This window comes from Rhinoderma darwinii, chromosome 1, assembly GCF_050947455.1.
Source record: "Rhinoderma darwinii isolate aRhiDar2 chromosome 1, aRhiDar2.hap1, whole genome shotgun sequence".
Taxonomy (NCBI): Eukaryota; Metazoa; Chordata; class Amphibia; order Anura; family Rhinodermatidae; genus Rhinoderma; species Rhinoderma darwinii.
Window position 1 is genome coordinate 291,005,004 of NC_134687.1, and position 19,286 is coordinate 291,024,289.

The following is a 19,286-nucleotide window of genomic DNA, read 5'->3' on the forward strand; positions in this document are numbered from 1 at the left end:
TTTGTGAAAGGTAAACTGGCCAACACCCTGTTTACACTGGCCTCATATTATCTCCCTAACTAAGGTCAGGTTGCCTTTCTAGAAAGGGTCCTGACAGAGTTGGATGACTTTCTGGAAGGTACTCTAATATTGGGAGGTGACTTGAATGTGTCCCTAGATCCCACCTTAGACTCCTCACGAGGGCACTCGTCCTTATCTAGATCTGCCCATCGTCGTATTCGTCAGTTGTTACATGAACATCAATTAAAATCGATGCGTGGCGTCTCCTGCACCCGTTGACAAAAGACTATACATTCTTCTCGGCCCCCCATAACTCCTACTCCAGAATCAATTATTTCTTTCTACATCATACATATATCTTTCCTGCCTCACGTCCGCTTCCATAGATATTACCCTTTCTGATCACGCTCTTATAACACTTACTCTTGGCCTCCCAACGGTCTACCCTCGTTCCGGTCAGTGGCGCTTGAATGAATCGCTTCTGCAGGATCCGATGGCGATAACAGATATACGCAGGGACCTACAAAAGTATTTTGCCACAAATGTCTCCCCGGACGTTGACCCTCTTTGCATTTGGGAGGCTCATAAGTGTGTAGTTCATGGTTCCTTCATTGGCATTGGATCTAAATTAAAGAGGGAGCGGCTGCACACTTGTTGGATCTCTTGTCCCGAATACATTTGTTGGAACAGTCCCACAAGGCCTCCCTGGACCGGTTTGTTGGGGCGGAGCTGGGGCAGTTGAGGGTTCCGGTACGATCGCTCTGCCTTTCCAAGGCTAGGGCTTCCTTAGCTAAATGCAGGCTGCACTTTCATGAATTCAGTAACAAACCGGGTAGGACCCTTGCATGGGCACTTAGAAAAACCCATTCTCGTACATATGTTCCTCATATTCATGCTTCCCACAAATCGGCACCTTCCATGCCTACCACCACACTACCATAATCTTCCTTGAACCTCTTCATCTCCTGATGGCGGGAGCCATATGGAGAGGATTGAGTCCTATCTTCAGACCTCTGGGATGAAAAGTATCCTCAAGGAAGCACTTGCTACTCTGGAGGCTCCCATTTCCCCAGACGAATTGTCGTGGGCATTGAAGGACTCCTCAGTGGGGAAGGCGCCGAGCCCGGATTGCCTCCCTTTGCAATATTATAAGGCCTGTTCGGACCCGCTTTCCCCTCACTTTCTACACGCCTTCAACTCACTTACTGCGGGGAGCTCACTTCCCCAAGATACGCTTCGGGCTTACATTACGGTGATACCCTAGGAGGGGAAGGATCCTTCCCTGTGCCAAAATTACCGCCCTAGATCATTGTTCAAAGTAGACCTGAAGTGGTTTGCAAAAATTCGGCGTATAGGCTGACCCCTATTTTACAAACGTATTCATAATGACCAGGTGGGTTTTAGGTCTCTTAGGGAAGCACGTGATAATACCACAAGGGCTATTAATTTAATGTATCAAGCCGCTGCCTCGGCTCTGCCCACGTTCCATCTGTCCACGGAGGCGGAGAAGTCCTTTGACTGGGTCAACTGGGACTTTATGCTGGCCACCTTACGGTATATTGGACTAGGCACCCATATGATGCAATGGATTTAGAGTCTCTACTCCTCCCCCTCGGCCCGGGTTAAGGTCAATGGTCACTTCTCCTCGCTCGCTATTTCGAATGGTACTAGGCAAGGCTCTCCCTTGTCCCCCTTAATTTTCATTTTATGCTTGGAGACTCGTGTGATGTACGCTCCAATCCGGATATAGTGGGTGTTCCTCTGGTGGAGAGGTCCCATAAGGTCGCAGCATATGCTGATGATTTGCTCTTTTTTCTTACTTCACCCAGGATTTCCTTGCCCAATCAGATGGCGTAGTGGAGTAGATACTCGATATTGTCCAATTTCAAAATTAACTACCAGAAATCGGAGGCTCTCAATATCTCATTGTCACAGTCTCTTGGAGTCCTTCTCCTTTAAATGGGCTAGGGATTCGCTCAAATATTTGGGGGTCCGGCTTACCAGTGAACTGTCTCGCCTTTATGTGGTGAACTACCCTCCGCTTCTTCAACGCATAAAGAGCGATTTGGACTCCTAGACGACGGGCACCTTTACCTGGTTTGGTCGGTATGCAATATTTAAAATGAACATTTTACCGCAGATATTGTATCTCTTCCAAGCCCTGCCCGTACACATTCCTCGCTCTTTCTTCCAAACCCTGTTGTCCATACTACATAGATTCATATGGGTGGGGAAACCAGCTCGCAATGCCCGTTCTGTTTTTTTCATGCTAGGTGTGAGGGCGGCGTTGGCCTACCAGATTTGGTCTCATACCATCAGGCCTCACATTTAGCGCAAATTCTGGACTGGTGTAGACATACTGGGGTTAAACTGTGGGTGTCTATGGAACAGGCCTTCTTTGCTGTCTCTCTGCAGATACTGCCTTGATTGGGCAAACACATTCCCTTATCAGCACGGACACACCCGACTATTGGGCCCACCTTGGCGGTTGCATCGCGGCTCTTTCCTCGGAAAGAAATCTCCCCCTCCCCATTGTTTCCTATTCTGGGCAATCCTGTATTCCCTCCTGGACAGGAACAGGGTCCATTCCAGCACTGGTTGAGGGGAAGGAAGGGGACATGTGCCTCATTTCATTCAGGATGGGACCCTCACTCCTTTACCTTTTGGCAGGTTACTCAGCTGAGACATTTCCTCACGTCCTTACCTAACGCATCGGCATACTCTCGGGACAGTTCCCCTTTTGAGCTTCTTTGCGCGGGCACGGGAACAGTACGTCATTTACGGTCTCGACTTTATGCTCTTCCGATTTCTCCATCCAACCTCTCCACACCTTCCTACTGCTTGGTTAGTTGGAAGAGGGACTTGGGTCTAACGTTTACTGCAGAACAGAAGGATTGTTTGTTTATAATGACACATAAATCCTCCATGGCTAGCAGATTCCAGGAGACAGGGTTTAAGGTCGCGCTGGTATAGAGTGCCTTCCAGATTGCACGCATTAATACCTGCCGTCTCCCCGTTGTGTTGGAGATGTGGAGAGCATGTGGGCATAAATTTACACATCTTCTGGGAATGCCCGAAGTTGACAGACTTCTGGTCGGAAGGGTGGCTCATCTCCTCCAAATTTACGGAGCTTTACTTTATACGAATAAGTATTTGGTGTTCAGTTTTAATGTAAACTTTTACTATAGCTTGCTATTTTAGGTTAATATTGGCTTATTGCAGGATTTACAGGAAGGAAATGTGGTATATAGGAGATTAAAAAAAAACTCATTATGGAGACAGGTTCATGACAATAATATAACAAACTATTTCCTGCTGTACATACTATAGTAACACCATACTACTTTACGATGGTGGCAGGCAAAAACAGAACTTAACCCTTTCATGACCAAGGGTCATTGATGCCCTCGAGTCCAGGTCAAGTTTTGCATTTTTCATATGCACTTTAGACGAGAATATCTTTGGAACCGCTTTGTATATCACAACTATTTTTTACAGGACTTATGAAGCTTTCATTTTCTAGATTACCGTATTTTTCGGAACATAAGGGTATGTTCACACGCAGAGTCAAAAAAGTCTAAAAATACGGAGCGGTTTTCAAGAGAAAACCGCTCCTGATTTTCAGACGTTTTTTGTGCCACTCGCGATTTTCTCTGGTTTTTTTACGGCCGTTTTTGGAGCTTTTTTTCAATAGAGTTCATGGAAAACGGCTCCAAAAACGTCCTAAGGGCGTAAAAAAAAAAAAAAACACGCTGCGAAAAAAGCTCCATCGGAACAGAACGCCGTTTTCCCATTAAAATCAATGGGCAGATGTTTGGAGGCGTTCTGCTTCTGATGTTTCGGCCGTTTTTGGCCCGAAAAACAGCCGAAAATAGGCCGTGTGAACATACCCTAAGACGCACCTGACCATAAGACGCGCCCAGGTTTTAGACAACAGAAAATAGGAAAAAATAATTTGTTAAAAAAGAATAATTTATTGTGTTTCACCACATTCTCAGAGCCAAAACTTTTTTTTATATATTTTTTCATCGATTGAGCGGTGAGGGCTTATTTCTTGCGGGACGAGCTGTAGTTTTATTAGCACCATTTTTTGGTACATACAATTTCTTTGAACACTTTTTTGTTTTCTTTATTTAATCCCTAAGGTGACCAAAAAACTATTTTGAGCTTTTACATTTTTAAACTCACTTTGCGAGTTAAATAATGGTATTTTGTAATAGATCAGACTTTTACGGACGCAGCGATAACAAATTATTTTATTTTTTTACATTGTGCTTGGGGAAAAATGGGAAAAGGTTTTTTTTTAACTTAATATTTTTTTTATTTTTTTTTCACACTCCTGAAAGTTTACATTTTTTTTTCTTTTTTACACATTTTATTAGTTCCCCACATGGAACTAGCAGCCACTTAGTTACATGTGGAGTTACTGAGCTATGCGGTTTACCTAACTCCCATAGTAGTGAATGGCAGTTACGGAAGTAGCGTAACATGCGAGCTACGCTGTATCCGTAACTACTGTTCAGTTCTATGGGAGTTATGGAAACCGCGTAGCTCAGCGAGTTATGCCGTTGCAGTAACTCCACATGCAATCAAGTGGCCGGGAGAGCACAGAAAGCTAGAATAGGGTTTAGGGGGCCCCATTCTAGAGATCGGTACGGGTCCCAGAGGTGAGACCTGCATCTATCTGACATTTATGACATATCCTGTGGATATCAGAAAAAAGGAGATTTTTGAAGCAGCACTAGTCCCGAGTATGGTGCGGTGCACGCTGTCAAGCCAGGCAAACCCACTCCAGCACGATGTATATCCAAAGAAGTAGTAGGACAACAGCACACGTCTTCAAATCATCAAAGTGGTTTTATTGTCAAGACATCCACAAACGACAAGCAACGTTTCAACCCATAGTGAGTGAAGGGTCAGGCTTGACAAAGACCCTTCACTCACTATGGGTTGAAACGTTGCTTGTCGTTTGTGGATGTCTTGACAATAAAACCACTTTGATGATTTGAAGACGTGTGCTGTTGTCCTACTACTTCTTTGGATATCCTGTGGATATGTCATAAATATCCTTCATAGAAAAACCCCTATAAATGCTGCGGTCGCTATTGACCGCGGCATTTAACTAGTTAAAGGGGTTTGCCATAAAACACATGTAGCCCCTATCCACAGGATAGGGGCTACATGTGAGATCGCTGGGGGTCCAACCGCTGGGACCCCCAACGATAAGGAGAACAGGGGATCGAAAGTCACCCAAAGCGCTACATGAGAAGCCTGGACTTACGGGTTCTGTGTCCGTCTTATCTGTTCCGCAGCTCCATAGAGATCAATGGAGAGTCGCTCGCGCATGCGCAGAAGAATCCCATTCATCTCTATGAAGCTGCCGGACACAGAACGTGGAAGTCAAAGCTACTCATGCAGATCTCTTGGTAACTTTCGGTCCCCGTTCTCCTTATCGATCACACCTGTATCCCCTATACCCACGTCATGGGTCGAGAAGGGGTTAAGTAATGAAGCGGCCATGGGGCCCGGCCAAGCTGGGTCCCTTGACTGCGGACTATAAAAGACGCAGGGACTTTTTAGCAAGATTTATTCTTGATAAAAACTGCGTCTTATAGTCCGAAAGATACGGTAGTTTAATTAAGCGTTTTTCATTTTTATTATGGAGCGGACAAATCACTAAAAACATTTTAAAAATAAACTTTTTTTGTAATTTTTTTATATCTATCTATCTCTCGAATATCTGACAATGTCACGTCTATCGATGTACACACATACACTGTAGAGCTCTAACAATTAGTCCTCTTCTCTCACCGTCACCCTGGATCGCTGTGAGGTGATAGTGAAGAGGGGTACACACACACACACACACACACACACACACACACACACACACGACAGTGAAAAAAATGTCAGTCAACAACGAATCAACTGTCTTTTTCATGGCTGTTTTGCATCAATGGGTCTCAAAATTTCCATTTCCCGGCCGTCTGACCGTTTTTAACCGGCATTTGCCATCCATTTTTCATGGACATAAAAAAAAAATTTATGAATTTTATTTGTTCTTTTTTTTTGTCCCCAACCCAGTGAAAACACCACAGTGCACATGTAGATAGTGACAATACCACTGTAGATAGTGCTACATTGCCCACATAGTGCCACAGTTCTCCCTGCAGATAATGCCCAGTGCCACACAGTGCCCATGTAGATCGCACCAGTGTCCCCTGTAGATAGTGCCAATATAATGCCACAGTGGCCATGTAGATAGTGCCACACCCCCTGCATATAGCACCCCCTGTAAATAGCGCCACCCCCTGTAGATGGCAACATCCTCATGTATTTCGCAATATCTCAGCTACAGATAGCGCCACCACCCCCCCCCCACCCCATAAATGGCACCCCCTTCCTGTAAATGGCACCACTGTAGCTCCCTGTAGGAGCGGAATCCTTCTGGCCAAAGAACCCGCTCCTACAGAAAGCTCCTGATGTGTCTGTCCATATATGGATAGTAGTGTCGGCTGGGGATTCCGCTCCTAGAGAGCCACTAACGTCACTGTCCAAATGGACAGTGATGTCAGGGGCTCTCTCTAGAAGCGGAATCGCTGACCAGTGCGATCTGACACCGGGGATTCCATCTACAGCAGGGATGGGTTGCTATCTGCAGGGGGGTGGCACTATCTACAGTGGGGATGGAGAGACGGCGGGGACTCCCTCTAGGAGGGGAATCCTCGGCCAGATCGCTTGCTGGGAATTCCGATGCTGGAGGGAGCTTAGGTGGCGCTATCTACAGAGGATTTTGTGCTGCCTACAGGGGGTTGTGGGTGGCACTATCTACAGTGGGGGGTGTATTCTAGGGCTCTCAAAGCCCTGTCTGACATGAGAGTGCAGCGCTGCTCACACTGAAGCAGCACTGCACTCATTAAACCCGTTCCAGGCTGTCAACGTCTATACACGTGCTAACTGCACGGGGATTCTGCAGTTAGAACGTATATAGCCGTATGGCAGTCGTGAAGGGGTTAATCTTCACAGCACCATTTGATACGTTTCTAGGGGTAAAGACCTTGACAACCACTTCTCCAATAAACAGGTCCCCAGTGACTGGCATACCGCTATCTAGGGGGCCCACAATCTGTTGTTATCACTGGTGGGAATCACTCATGCAACACTGCAAAGGAAAGAATTACACATGATCCAAGAAAATAAATGGGTGTCCATGTACGGCACATTTGCGCATGGTCCTCCAGAGTACATATTCACAGTCCTGTTCAGCAATTCACTGATGCATTAAATTGATGCAGTTAAGAGGCTAGTCTGTGTGAAATGTCAATTACGTTCAGCCAAAACTGAAAATATGCTTACAAATATTTCCTGATGTATTGTGCATTGCCTGCTATAGTTTGTAACTTCCTCCACATTCATGTTTTAGCTGGGTGCATACAGTGACCAATAGAACAGCAGCAACTGTGAGCTCGAATAATCAGCCTGTATTCCGCTATAGGAGTCAACAGGGCTTTATAGCAGTGTTTTCCAGACGGTGGGTAGCGATGCCCTATGGGGTCGTTTGAAGGCCTCCGAGGTTCGCGAGCTCCTCACCAATATGCTGTGTGGCGCTGCGGTCCAGATAGGTCCGCTGATGGACGGGTCAAGTCACATGACCCACCATCAGCAGCCAGTCGGGCCTCAGCGACGTACAGAAGCAGGATACCTTGAGCTCACCCCTCCCCCATGTATTACGAAGCGCCGGCTGATAGAAGCTGGCGGCTGAATGCACCAACGATGATAGGTCCTTCCCGCCGTCCAGGGTGCAAGAGCCAATAAACTTGTGACCTAGCGCAACTTGGTAGTGTGTTGAATCAATCAGTGCAGCCTCCATGGCCGATACGGACGGTTGTGTGTGCAGTAATATCACAAATACTTTCCAAAGTAGCAGAGGCTAGATAGCAGATTAGAGGGAGAATGGAAGCAATATACAGGAGGACAGCAGTATATGGGCAGTATACAGGAGAATAGGGGCAGAATACAGCTAAAAGGCAAAATACAGCTGAAAAGCGGAATAGAGGCAGAACACAGGAGGATAGAGGCCGAATACAGCTGAAAAGCGGAATAGGAGTGAATACATTCTTTGGATGGTATTCTCTGGTTTTGAATACCATTATCTTGGTTTGCGATGTTGCAGGGACTTATTTTTCTCATGGAGCCAAGTACGGCAGTGGGGTGCAAAAAGTGGGTTCCGGCCTCAGAAAGTTTGGGAACCACTTAATTATAAGAAACACCTTGGCTGGGCGCAGCATGCTATTTCTTGTTTGGTAATGATGTAAACCAAAATCGAACAAAAGGAGCATATAGACTAGAATATATATATATATATATATATATATTTATATATTGTATCAAAAAGATATTTATTAATTTAAGCAACAACAAAGATTCATGCTCTGTGTTGCAAACGCCTGTACCCAGTGCCCTACTTTCTAGAATCTTGTTAATAAAATTATTTTAAACGTTTACACAGGCAGTGAATTTCTATAAAATTAATTTAAACGTATACCTTCTACACTGAAATTTTTGGAATATAGGTTTTTCCAAGTTGAGGATTCAATACACCTCTATTGTGTTATGTACGGACCTTTACTTCTAGACGTATATCCGCAACGTATATTCCTTGCCATGCTGCTTTTACCTAATCCAGCGAAATAATATCATATCTCACTCCATGGAAAGCAATGTGGCGTAGTAGATTTGGTGTTTGATATTCTTTTATCTTTGTAATACATCATATGTTTGTGTATTTTATCTTGGTTGTTGCTTAAATTAAGTAAACAAACATCTTTTTGATAATATTTGAAACGTGCACCTGCAAAGTACAGTGTGCCCCGGCCAATCATGGCTGCATCCAGAGTACTTCCGTGCCAATAGAGTAATAGATGTGATCATACCCATGCGGAGTCATTTCCTATAGAGCATATACTAGTCCTTCTCAATGAATAAGAATTCTCAATGAATAAGAATACTAAATCAAAAAGTTAATTTCAGTAATTCAATTAAAAAAAAGTGAAACTCATATTATATAGATTCATTACACACAGAGTGATCTATTTCCAGCATTTTTTTATTTTAATGTTGACGATTATGGCTAACAGTTATTGAAAACTCAAAATTTAGTCTCAGAAAATTTGAATATTAAATAAGCCCAATTTCGAAAATAATTTTTTATACCGGAATTTTGGCCTACTGAAAAGTATGTAGAGTATATGCAATCAATACTTGGTCGGGGCTCCTTTTCCATGAATTACTGCATCAATGCGGCGTGGCATGGAGGCGATCAGCCTGTGGCACTGCTGAGGGGTTATGGAAGCCCAGGTTGCTTTGATAGCGGCCTTCAGCTAGTCTGCATTGTTGGGTCTGGTGTCTCATCTTCCTCTTGACAATACCCTATAGATTCTCTATGGAGTTTAGGTCAGGCGAGTTTGCTGGACAATCAAGCGCAGTGATACTGTGGTTATTACACCAGGTATTGGTACTTTTGGCAGTGTGGGCAGGTGCCAAGTACTGCTGGAAAATGAAATCAGCATCTCCATAAAGCTTGTCAGCAGAGGGAAGCATGAAGTGCTGTAAAATGTCCTGGTAGATGGCGATGTCTCTGGTATAACACAGTGGACCAACACCAGCAGTTGACTTGGCTCCCCAAGCCATCACTGACTGTGGAACCGTCACACTGGACCGCAAGTAACTTTGATTGATGCCTCTCCACTCTTCCTCCAGACTCTGGGACCTTGATTTCCAAATGAAATGCAAAATTTACTTTCATCTAAAAACAGGACTTTGCACCACTAAGCAACAGACCAGTCCTTTTTCTCCTTAGCCCAGGTAAGACGCTTCTGACATTGTCTCAGGGAATGCGACAGTTGTAGCCCGTTCCTGGATACATCTGTGTGTGGTGGCTCTTGAAGCAGTGACTCCAGCCGCAGTCCACTCCTTGTGAATCTCCCCCAGATTCTTGAATGGCCTTTTCTTGACAATCCTTTCAAGGATGCGGTTTTCACTGTTGCTTGTGCACCTTTTTCTACCACACTTATTTCCTACCTCCAACCTTCCAATAATATGCTTGAATACAGCACTCTCTGAACAGCGAGCTTCTTTAGCGATGTCCTTTTGTGGCTTACCCTCCTTGTGCAGGGTGTCAATGACGGTTTTCTGTACAACTGTCAAGTCAGCAGTCTTCCCCATGACTGTGTAGCCTACTAAACCATACTGTTGGACCATTTAAAGGCCTTGGAAACCTTTGCAGGTGTTTTGTGTTGATTAGCTGATTAGAGTGTGACACCATGAGTCTACAATCTTCAACTTTTACCCAATATTATAATTTTCTGAGAGACTAAATTTTGGGTTTTCATTAACAGTTAGCCATAATATTCAACATTAAAAGAAAAAAATGCTGGAAATAGATCACTCTGTGTGTAATGAATCTATATAATATGAGTTTCACTTCTTGAAATGAATTCCTGAAATTAACTTTTTGATGATATTCTAATTCATTGAGAAGGACTAGTAATAGATGCTACCACTGAAAGGATCACGAAATGCACATATCAGAAGATCATTTTCATTGGGTTTCTATTTCTCTAATAGTTTCAAAGGGCTGAGCTGCCATTTAATAGGCAACGCCAGCATAATGTGGTAGAATCTTCTGGGTTTTTCTGTTTGTTTTTTTTTTCAATACTTAGAGAGGCGGAAAGCTAATGTAAGAGGAAAGAGAAGAGGTTGCAGTGGGAAATAGGAGGTGACTAACTAGCTCTCTGTATGTTCTTGTATACATTCATAGCCTTTGACATGAAAAGCGCCTTACTATTCCAGCCTCTCCAATGAGTATTTTTCAGCCATCAGCAGAATGAATAGGGTTAGGCCACTCCTGGACCACAGCTAAATGGTGAAACTCTCTGCTCTCCATGGCCGGATGTTTAATCATATTTAGGCCTTCTACTGAGGGCAGATTCAGACGAACGTTGCGTTTTTGCGCGCGCAAACAACGCAGCGTTTTGCGCGCGCAAAAACCATTTGACAGCTGCGTGTGTCATCCGTGTATGATGCGCGGCTGCGTGATTTTCGCGCAGCCGCCATCATAGAGATGAGGCTAGTCGACGCCCGTCACTGTCCAAGGTGCTGAAAGAGCTAACTGATCGGCAGTACCTCTTTCAGCACCCTCGACAGTGAATGCCGAACACAATATACAGCAACCTGTTAAAAAAAAAAAGAAAAAGTTCGTACTTACCGAGAACTTCCCGGCCGTTGCCTTGGTGACGCGTCCTTGGTGACGCGTTCTTGGTGACATCGGGCCCCACCTCCCTGGATGACGCGGCAGTCCATGTGACCGCTGCAGCCTGTGCTTGGCCTGTGATTGGCTGGAGCTGTCACTTGGACTGAATTGTCATCCCGGGAGGTCAGACTGGAGGAAGAAGCCGGGAGTTATCGGTAAGTCAGAACTTCGTTTTTTTTTACAGGTTCATGTTTATTGGGATCGGTAGTCACTGTCCATGGTGCTGAAACAGTTTAACTCAGCACCCTGGACAGTGACTATCCCCTGACGTCGCGTACCGGAATTTTTTTTGCCGGGTTCGGCCAAAACGAGTTCGGCCGAACCCGGTAAAGTTCGGTTCGATTGTCCGGGTTCGCTCATCTCAAAGACACTCCATTTGGATGTTTGGAAACAGAAAAGCACGTGGTGCTTTTCTGGTTACATTCATCCTTTTGACAGCTAGTGCGCTGTTTGTCGGTTCGCACAGAAGTGCTTCCGTGCGACCTGCGTGGTTTTCACGCACCCATTGACTCAATGGGTGCGTGATGCGCGAAATACGCGGAGATATTGAACCTGTCGGGTTTTGTACGCAGCGAACAAACGCTGCGCACAAATCACGCACTGTTTGAACTGCCCCATTGACTTCTATAGGGCTGTGAGTGGCGCGCGAAAAATACGCGGCCTGCACCCACGAAAATCACGCTCGTGTGAATCCCCCCTTAATGTGACTCAAACGTCGAGTTCAGGGTGACAGGGATTCACCTTTGGATTCTGTAATTCTTGATAAGTTTTTTTTTTCTTCTAATTTTGCCCTTTCAGAGGACGCAATCTGAGCGTAGACCATCAAGGAACACTGTTGACATGTCAGAGTTTTTAGTTACCTATCGGCAACATTTAATTGACGCAATCCTCCCCATACAATTAGCATGTGTAACGTTGTTAAATTGATAATAGTATACTGTTGGAGGAAGGCATATATAAGCTAATTTCTATTTCCCAACCATTGAGTGTCAGACTACAATTACTATGAAGAAAACACTAGGAAGCTTACAATAATATAACGATTACCAATGATGAAATAGGTTGGGAGAGGCAGACAGTCAAAGACTAGTGAGGACACACAGACACCCATTATATACGTATATAGCGGAGAACAAAAAATAATGCAAATATCAAAAAATCTCAGATTAGAAAGTGTATAAGCCTCACCCCCGCACAATTCCACTCTCCAAATAATTGACCTGGATGAATTTTCCAAAGCGGCTGGAGTTGTTATTGTGAGCGGTTTTGGCATTTCCAAAGGCCTAGAAAGACAGAAATGAAAACATAAATACAAGACACAACAGTTTATTTATCGCTCTACTTTCCATTCTTTATTGGTATAATTAACCCCTTAGATGCACAGACAGTTTTTTCCTTGTGGACACAGCCAATTTATTTCAAATCTGACATGTGTCACTTTATGTGGTAATAACTTTGGAATGCTCTTACTTATCCAAGAGATTCTGAGATTATTTTCTCGTGACATATTGTACTTTGTTAGTAAAAAAACATTTGATCGATAAATTCAATAATTATTTGTGAAAAACACCAAAATTTAGGGAAAGTATGGAAAAATTTGCATTTTTCTAAATTTAAATGTATCTGCTTGTAAGACAGATCGTAATAACACAAAATAGTTACTAGTTAACATTTCCCATATGTCTTCTTTATGTTTGCATCATTTTTTTTGAACGTCCTTTTATTTTTCTAGGATGTTACAGGGACTTTAGCAGCAATTTCTCACATTTTCAATAAATCTTCAAAAGTCTATTTTTACAAGGACCAGTTCAGTTGTGAAGTGGCTTTGAGGGCCTTATATTTTAGAAAGTCCCGTAAATCACCCCATTTTAAAGTGTAGCTAAACGTTCGACAAACTTCTGACATGTCAGAAGTTTGGATTGGTGGGGGTCCGAGCACTGAGACCCCCAGCAATCGCTAGAACGAAGCAGCTGAAGTCGTGTGAGCGCTCAGCTGCTTCGTTTCTGTTCAGCTTTTTCCGGAAATAAATGTATCGGAGTACGGACTCATCGACTTTCTATTCAGTCCGTACACCTATACATTTCTTTCCGGAAAAAGCCGAACAGACACGAAGCACCTGATCGCTCACACGAGTGCTTCAGCTGCTTCGCTCTAGTGATTGGTGGGGGTCTCCGTGCTCGGACCCCCACCAATCCAAACTTCTGACATGTCACTATGACATGTCAGAAGGTTGCCGAACATTTAGCTACACTTTAAAAACTGCACCCTCAAAGTATTCAAAACAGCATTAAGAAAGGGTCTCAACCCCTTAAGCGTTTCACAGGAATTTAAAGCAAAGAGGAGGTGAAATTTACAAACTCATTTTTTTAGGCCAAAACTCAGGTTTTACTCGAGAAATGCAACTCAATATTTATTGACCAGATTCTGCAGTTTTTAGAAATATCTCACATGTGGCCCTAGTGTGCTACTGGACTTATACACAGGCCTCAGAAGTAAAGGAGCACCTAAGGAATTTTCAGGTCTCCTTTCTATTAGAAAATATTTTAGGGAAAACTCTCAAAAATACACCATTTTGGACCCCCCCCCCCCCCCAAGGAATTAATCTAGGAGTATAGGAAGCATTTTGATCCCAGTTTTTTTTTTCTAAATTTCTTTGAATTAAGCCATAAAAATGAAAAACTACATTTTTTTTTCAATTAAAACATACAAGGTTTTCCTTTTTTCAAGGAATAAAAGGAGAAAAAGCTCCCCAACATTTGTAAAGCAATTTCTCCCGATTACGGAAATACCCCATATGCGGTCATAAACTTATGTTTGAACGCACGGCAGCCCTCAAAAGGGAAGGAGCGACACTTGGCTTTTGTAGCTCACATTTTTCTATAATGGTTCTATGTGCCATGTCGCATTTGCAAAGCCACTGAGGTACAAAACTAGTGGAAACCCCTCAAAAGTGACCCCATTTTGGAAACTACACCGCTTATGGAATATATCTAGAGGTACAGTCAGCATTTTGACCCCAGTTTTTTTGCAGAATTAATTGGAAATAGGCTGTGAAAATTAAAATCGAAATTTTTTCCCATAAAAATATTTTCATTTTCAAAAAGGGCTAAAGGAGAAAGAGCACCCCAATATTTGTAAAGCAATTTCTAATCAGTACGGCAATACCCTATATACGTGGACATAAATTGCTGTTGGTACCCATGACAGGGCTTAGAAGAGAAGGAGCATTATATGGCTTTTGGAGCTCAAATTTTGCTGGAATGGTTTGCGGCGCCATGTCACATTTGCAAAGCCCCTGCGGGACCAAATCAGTGGAAACCCCCCCCACAAGTGACCCCATTTGGGAAACGACACCCCTGGCAGAATTTATGGAGGGGTATAGTGAGCATTTTGACCCCACTGTTTTTATGCAGAATTTAGTGTAATTATGCTGTGAAATTAAAAATAAAAATTTTCGGATAAAAACGTGGAAATGTTCAATTTTTACAACGAAAAAAAAGGAGAAAATGCCCCCCCCCCAACATTTGAAAAGCAATTTCTCCCGCTTACGGCAACAACCCATTTGTGGTAATAAACTTCATTTGGACAGACGGCAGGGCTTGGGAGGGAAGGAGCGACACTTGGCTTTTGAAGCTCAAGTTTTGCTGGAATAGTTTTTGGGTGTCCTGTCGCATTTGCAAAGCCCCTGAGGGACCAAAACAGTGGAAACCTCCAAAAAGTGACCCCATTTTGGAAACTAAAGCCCTCAAGGAATTTATCGAGGGGTATTGTGAGCATTTATACCCCACAGGTTTTTTATGGAACTTGGTGGAATTAGGCCGTGAAAACGAAGATCAAAAAAAATGCAGAATTTTTTTAATTTCCACAAGGAATAAAGGAGAAAAAGCCACCCAACATTTGTAAAGCAATTTTGTCCAGAGTACAGCAATTCCCCACATGTGGTCATAAATTGCTGTTTGGACACACGGAAGGGCTTAGAAAGGCAGGAGCGCTATTTGGCATGCAGTTTGTGCGGATTTGATTTTTCGGCGCAATGTCGCATTTGCAAAACTCTGGAAGTACCAGAGTACAGAGAAAGCCCCCAAGAAGTGACCCCATTTTAGAAACTACACCCCTCAAGACATTTATCATCTGCCTGGACAATGACAGGGCTCAGACGTGAAGAGCACCACGCGCATTTAATGCCAATTTTGGTGACTTTCACAGCATTGGCCCAGGGCTCCGGAGGTCAAATAGTAAAACAAACCCCCAAGTCATGACCCCTATCTTGGAAACTACACCCCGTAGGGCATATTAGGGGTGTAGTAAGCATTGTTTTTCATTAGTAATTAATGCACAGCAGATGATGCCAAGTGAAAATTGCAATTTTCCACTGATCTAACGTTAAGCGGGTTCTCCAGAGTATGGCAATGCCATATATGTGGACGTAAACTGCTGTTTTGGCACACAGTAGGGCTCAGAAAGGAGGAAGCGCCATTTGGCTTTTGGAGTGAAGATTTTGCTTGGCGGCAGTTCGGTTTGTAATTTTGCTGGTATTTCAGTTTATAATGTGGGGGCATATGTAAGCTGTGCGGAGTACATCAGGGTATAATAATGGGGTAAATAAATAATAATCCGCAGATGTGTGGCCAGTGTCGCACTGATAAATGGTGCCCAATCTTATCCACTTTCGGAACACTGTACATTTTGCATAGCCATATTCTGAGAGCCGGGACTTTAGTTTTTCTCCACCGGAGCGGTGTGAGGGCTTATTTGTTGCGGGAAAATCTGTAGTTTTCATTGGTACCATTTTGGGGTACATGCGATTTTTTTGATCACTTCTTCCATTTTTTGGCAAGCAAGGTTACCAAAAACAAGCAAATCTGACAGTTTTTTTTATACTTTTTTTGTAATTTTTTTTAGTGTTCACCGCGGGCAATAAATGACATTTTACTTTATTCTGCGGGTCGATACGATTACGACGATAGCAAATATATAGTTTTTTGTATTATGTATTATAGCGTTTGCACAATAAAATCAGGTTTTGTTGTTTTTTTTTTTAATAATTTATTTTCTGTGTTGCCATAGTCTGAAAGCCATAACTTTTTTTATTTTTCATCAAAAAAGCGGCGTAAGGGCTTGTTTTTTGCGAGACAGGTTGTAGATTTTATTGCTACGGTTTTGGGGTAAATTAGGCTTTTTGATAAATTTTTATTTTATGTTTGGCAGGGGTGGTGACCAAAAAAAATAGCGATTATGACAGGTTTTTATTAATTTGTTTGCGGTGTTCACCGTGCGGGAAAAACAACATTACAGTTTTACAGTTTGGGCCGTTCTGAACGCGGTGATCCCAAATGTGTACTTTTTTTTTTAATGTTTTCATTATTTTCCTATAATAAAAGACTTATTACAAGAAAAAAGGCAGTGTTTGTTTTTGTTTTGTTTTTTTGTAACTTGAAACTTTTATTTTTACAGTTTTATTCCACACTTTATTAACTTTTTGTTTTGTCCCACTAGGGGACTTGAGTAGTGTACCCACATAGTGCAATGCATTACTGCTGTCAGTTATTCACTGACAGCAAGCCTATTAGGCCCCACCTATGGAAGGGCCTAATTGGCTTCCATACGTGGCAGACCAGGAGGCCATTGTTAAGTCTCCGGGTGCCATAGCAACGCTGCACATCGCAGCGATACAGATTGGCTAAAAACCACTAAGATGTCGCTTTTGATCGCGGCATCTAAGGGGTTAATGGCAGGGATCGGAGCTAGCTCCGTTCCCTGCCATTACAGCACGGTGTCAGCTCTAACATACAGCGGACACCGGCGGTTGAGGTCGCAGGCTCAGCTTCTGAGCCTACGCCATCTTGCTTCTGGGGACGGTAGCCTTTTAGGCCCTGCCTCCAAGCGGGATCTAACAGGCTTCCGTACTTGGCAGACAGGAGGCCATTGTTAGGCCTCTGGTCTGCCGGAGCAGTCATCGGAACCTCGCGATTACATCGCTGGGTTCCGATCGGCTGGTAAAATCCCATAGATTAAGCGCTCGCTTTAGGGGTTAATCGGCCGGATCGGAGACTAGCTTCGTTTGAATTCGGCCTAATAGAGAGGATCTTGAAATAATAAAGGACCTTGAACACCATTCTGTACTGATCAATTTCTTAACCACTTCCCGACATTTGTCACATGGATACGTCATGGAAAGCCACTGCTTCCCGCATTTTGCTGTATCCATACAACAAATGGATGACACTGGCTCAGAAGCTGATCTTGTGTCATCATCCCTGGGTGTCAGCTGAACGTTACTGCCGACACCCTGGGGTAATGGCGGGGACCGAACTTAGCTTTGTTTCCCGCCATTAGCCCCTTAAATGCAGCGGTCAAATGTGATCATTGCATTTAAGGTTTTTTTTCAGCTCATCGACACCCCAGCAATGAAAATGCCAGAGGCCTAACACTGGCCTCCCAGTATGCCTAGTACGGAAGCCGTTCAGTTCAGGCCCCGCCCGGAGGTAGGGCCTAAAAGCTTCCGTAGCCACCTTCAAGATGGCGTCGGCTCAGGAGCTGAGCCGGCGTCATCAGCAGTGGATGTCCGCTGTATGTTACAGCGGACATCCACCTGTAACGGCAGGAACCGGAGCTAGCTCCGATCCCTACAATTAACCCTTTAGATGCAGTGATCGCTGCATCTTAGAGGATGGTAGCAGATCTGCAGCCTTGCAATGTGATTGCAGGGCTGCCATCTGCTGCTATGGCAACAGGAGACCTAACAATGGCTTCCTGCTCTGCCATTATGGTAGCTGATTAAGCCCCGCCCAGAGGAGAAACCTAAATCGGCTTGCTGTCATTGAACAACTGACAGATCTAATACATTGCACTACATAGTTAGTGCAATTCTTTAGAAAAAAAACAAAAACACAGTTGGACTTCAAAAAAACCCGTAAAAAAACAATGGCAGAATTTTTTGGTCACTTTGACCGACAAAAATTGGAATAAAAAGTGATCAAGAAGTCGCGTGTATCCAAAAATGGTACCTATAAAAACGGTTATGGTTCTCACATGGCAACAGAAAAAATACATTTTTTGCAAAAGTACATTTTATTGTGCAAAAAGTTGTAGAAAATAAAAAAAAGTGCTATAAATTTGGTATCGCCAGAATTGTACTGACCCGCAGAATAAAGTTAACATGTAATTAGTAACGCATGGTGAACACTATATAAAAAAAAAAAAAAAAAATAAAAGACTATGCCAGAATTGGTTTTTTAGTCACCCTGCATCCCAAAAAAAATAGGATCAAAAGTGATCAAAAAGTCGCATGTACCACAAAATGGTACCAATAAGAACTACAGCTCGTCCTGCAAAAAAAAAAAAACGCCCTCATGCCACTACGTCTATGAAAAAATAAAATTAGTTAGGGCTCCAATAAGTCCGGAAATAAAAATATGCAGTTGTGCAGACCCGAGGGGGACATTTCTTCTGTTTCAAGAGGCGATCTATCAAGACCCTAAAATTAGGGAACCAGGAAATGTAGGACCCAAACAGATCTCATCTAAGCGAGGGTGCCCGTATTATACCAGGAAAAAACTTCCCAGCAAAATTCCCCAAACTGCAAAGGTGCGGAGTGTGAACCAAAAGGGGGATAAGAAACGATACCGTTTATCACTGCGACACCGGCCTGTGCAGAAAGGATAGATCACAGCGTAACACACAACTATGGATTATTTTATTGTTTACTCCATTACTATACCAACTGACTATGCCCCTGATGTACTCTGCCCAGCTTACATGTACCCCCACATTATAAAACTGAAATACCAGTAAAACCCCAAAACAAAACTACCAAGCAAAATACACGCTTCAAAAGCCAAATGGCGATCCCTCCCTTCTGAACCCTACAGCATGCCAAAACAGCAGTTTACTTCCACATATATGGCATCGCCATACCCGGGAGAACCCTTTTAACAAATTTTGGGGTATGTGTCCCCAGTGGCACAACATATTT

General features: G+C 43.5%; 1 protein-coding gene across 5 annotated transcripts in view; it reads right to left on the minus strand.

The window, feature by feature from the left end:
• The window catches only part of MYO9B (myosin IXB), a 209,155-nt gene that overhangs the window by 125,900 nt on the left and 63,969 nt on the right, over positions 1 to 19,286 (minus strand). For all 5 annotated transcript variants that reach the window (XM_075825311.1, XM_075825308.1, XM_075825307.1 and 2 more), the window contains exon 3: positions 12,500 to 12,594. In XM_075825311.1, coding sequence (XP_075681426.1) covers positions 12,500 to 12,594 — 95 coding nt within the window. The remainder of the gene's footprint in view (positions 1 to 12,499; positions 12,595 to 19,286) is intronic.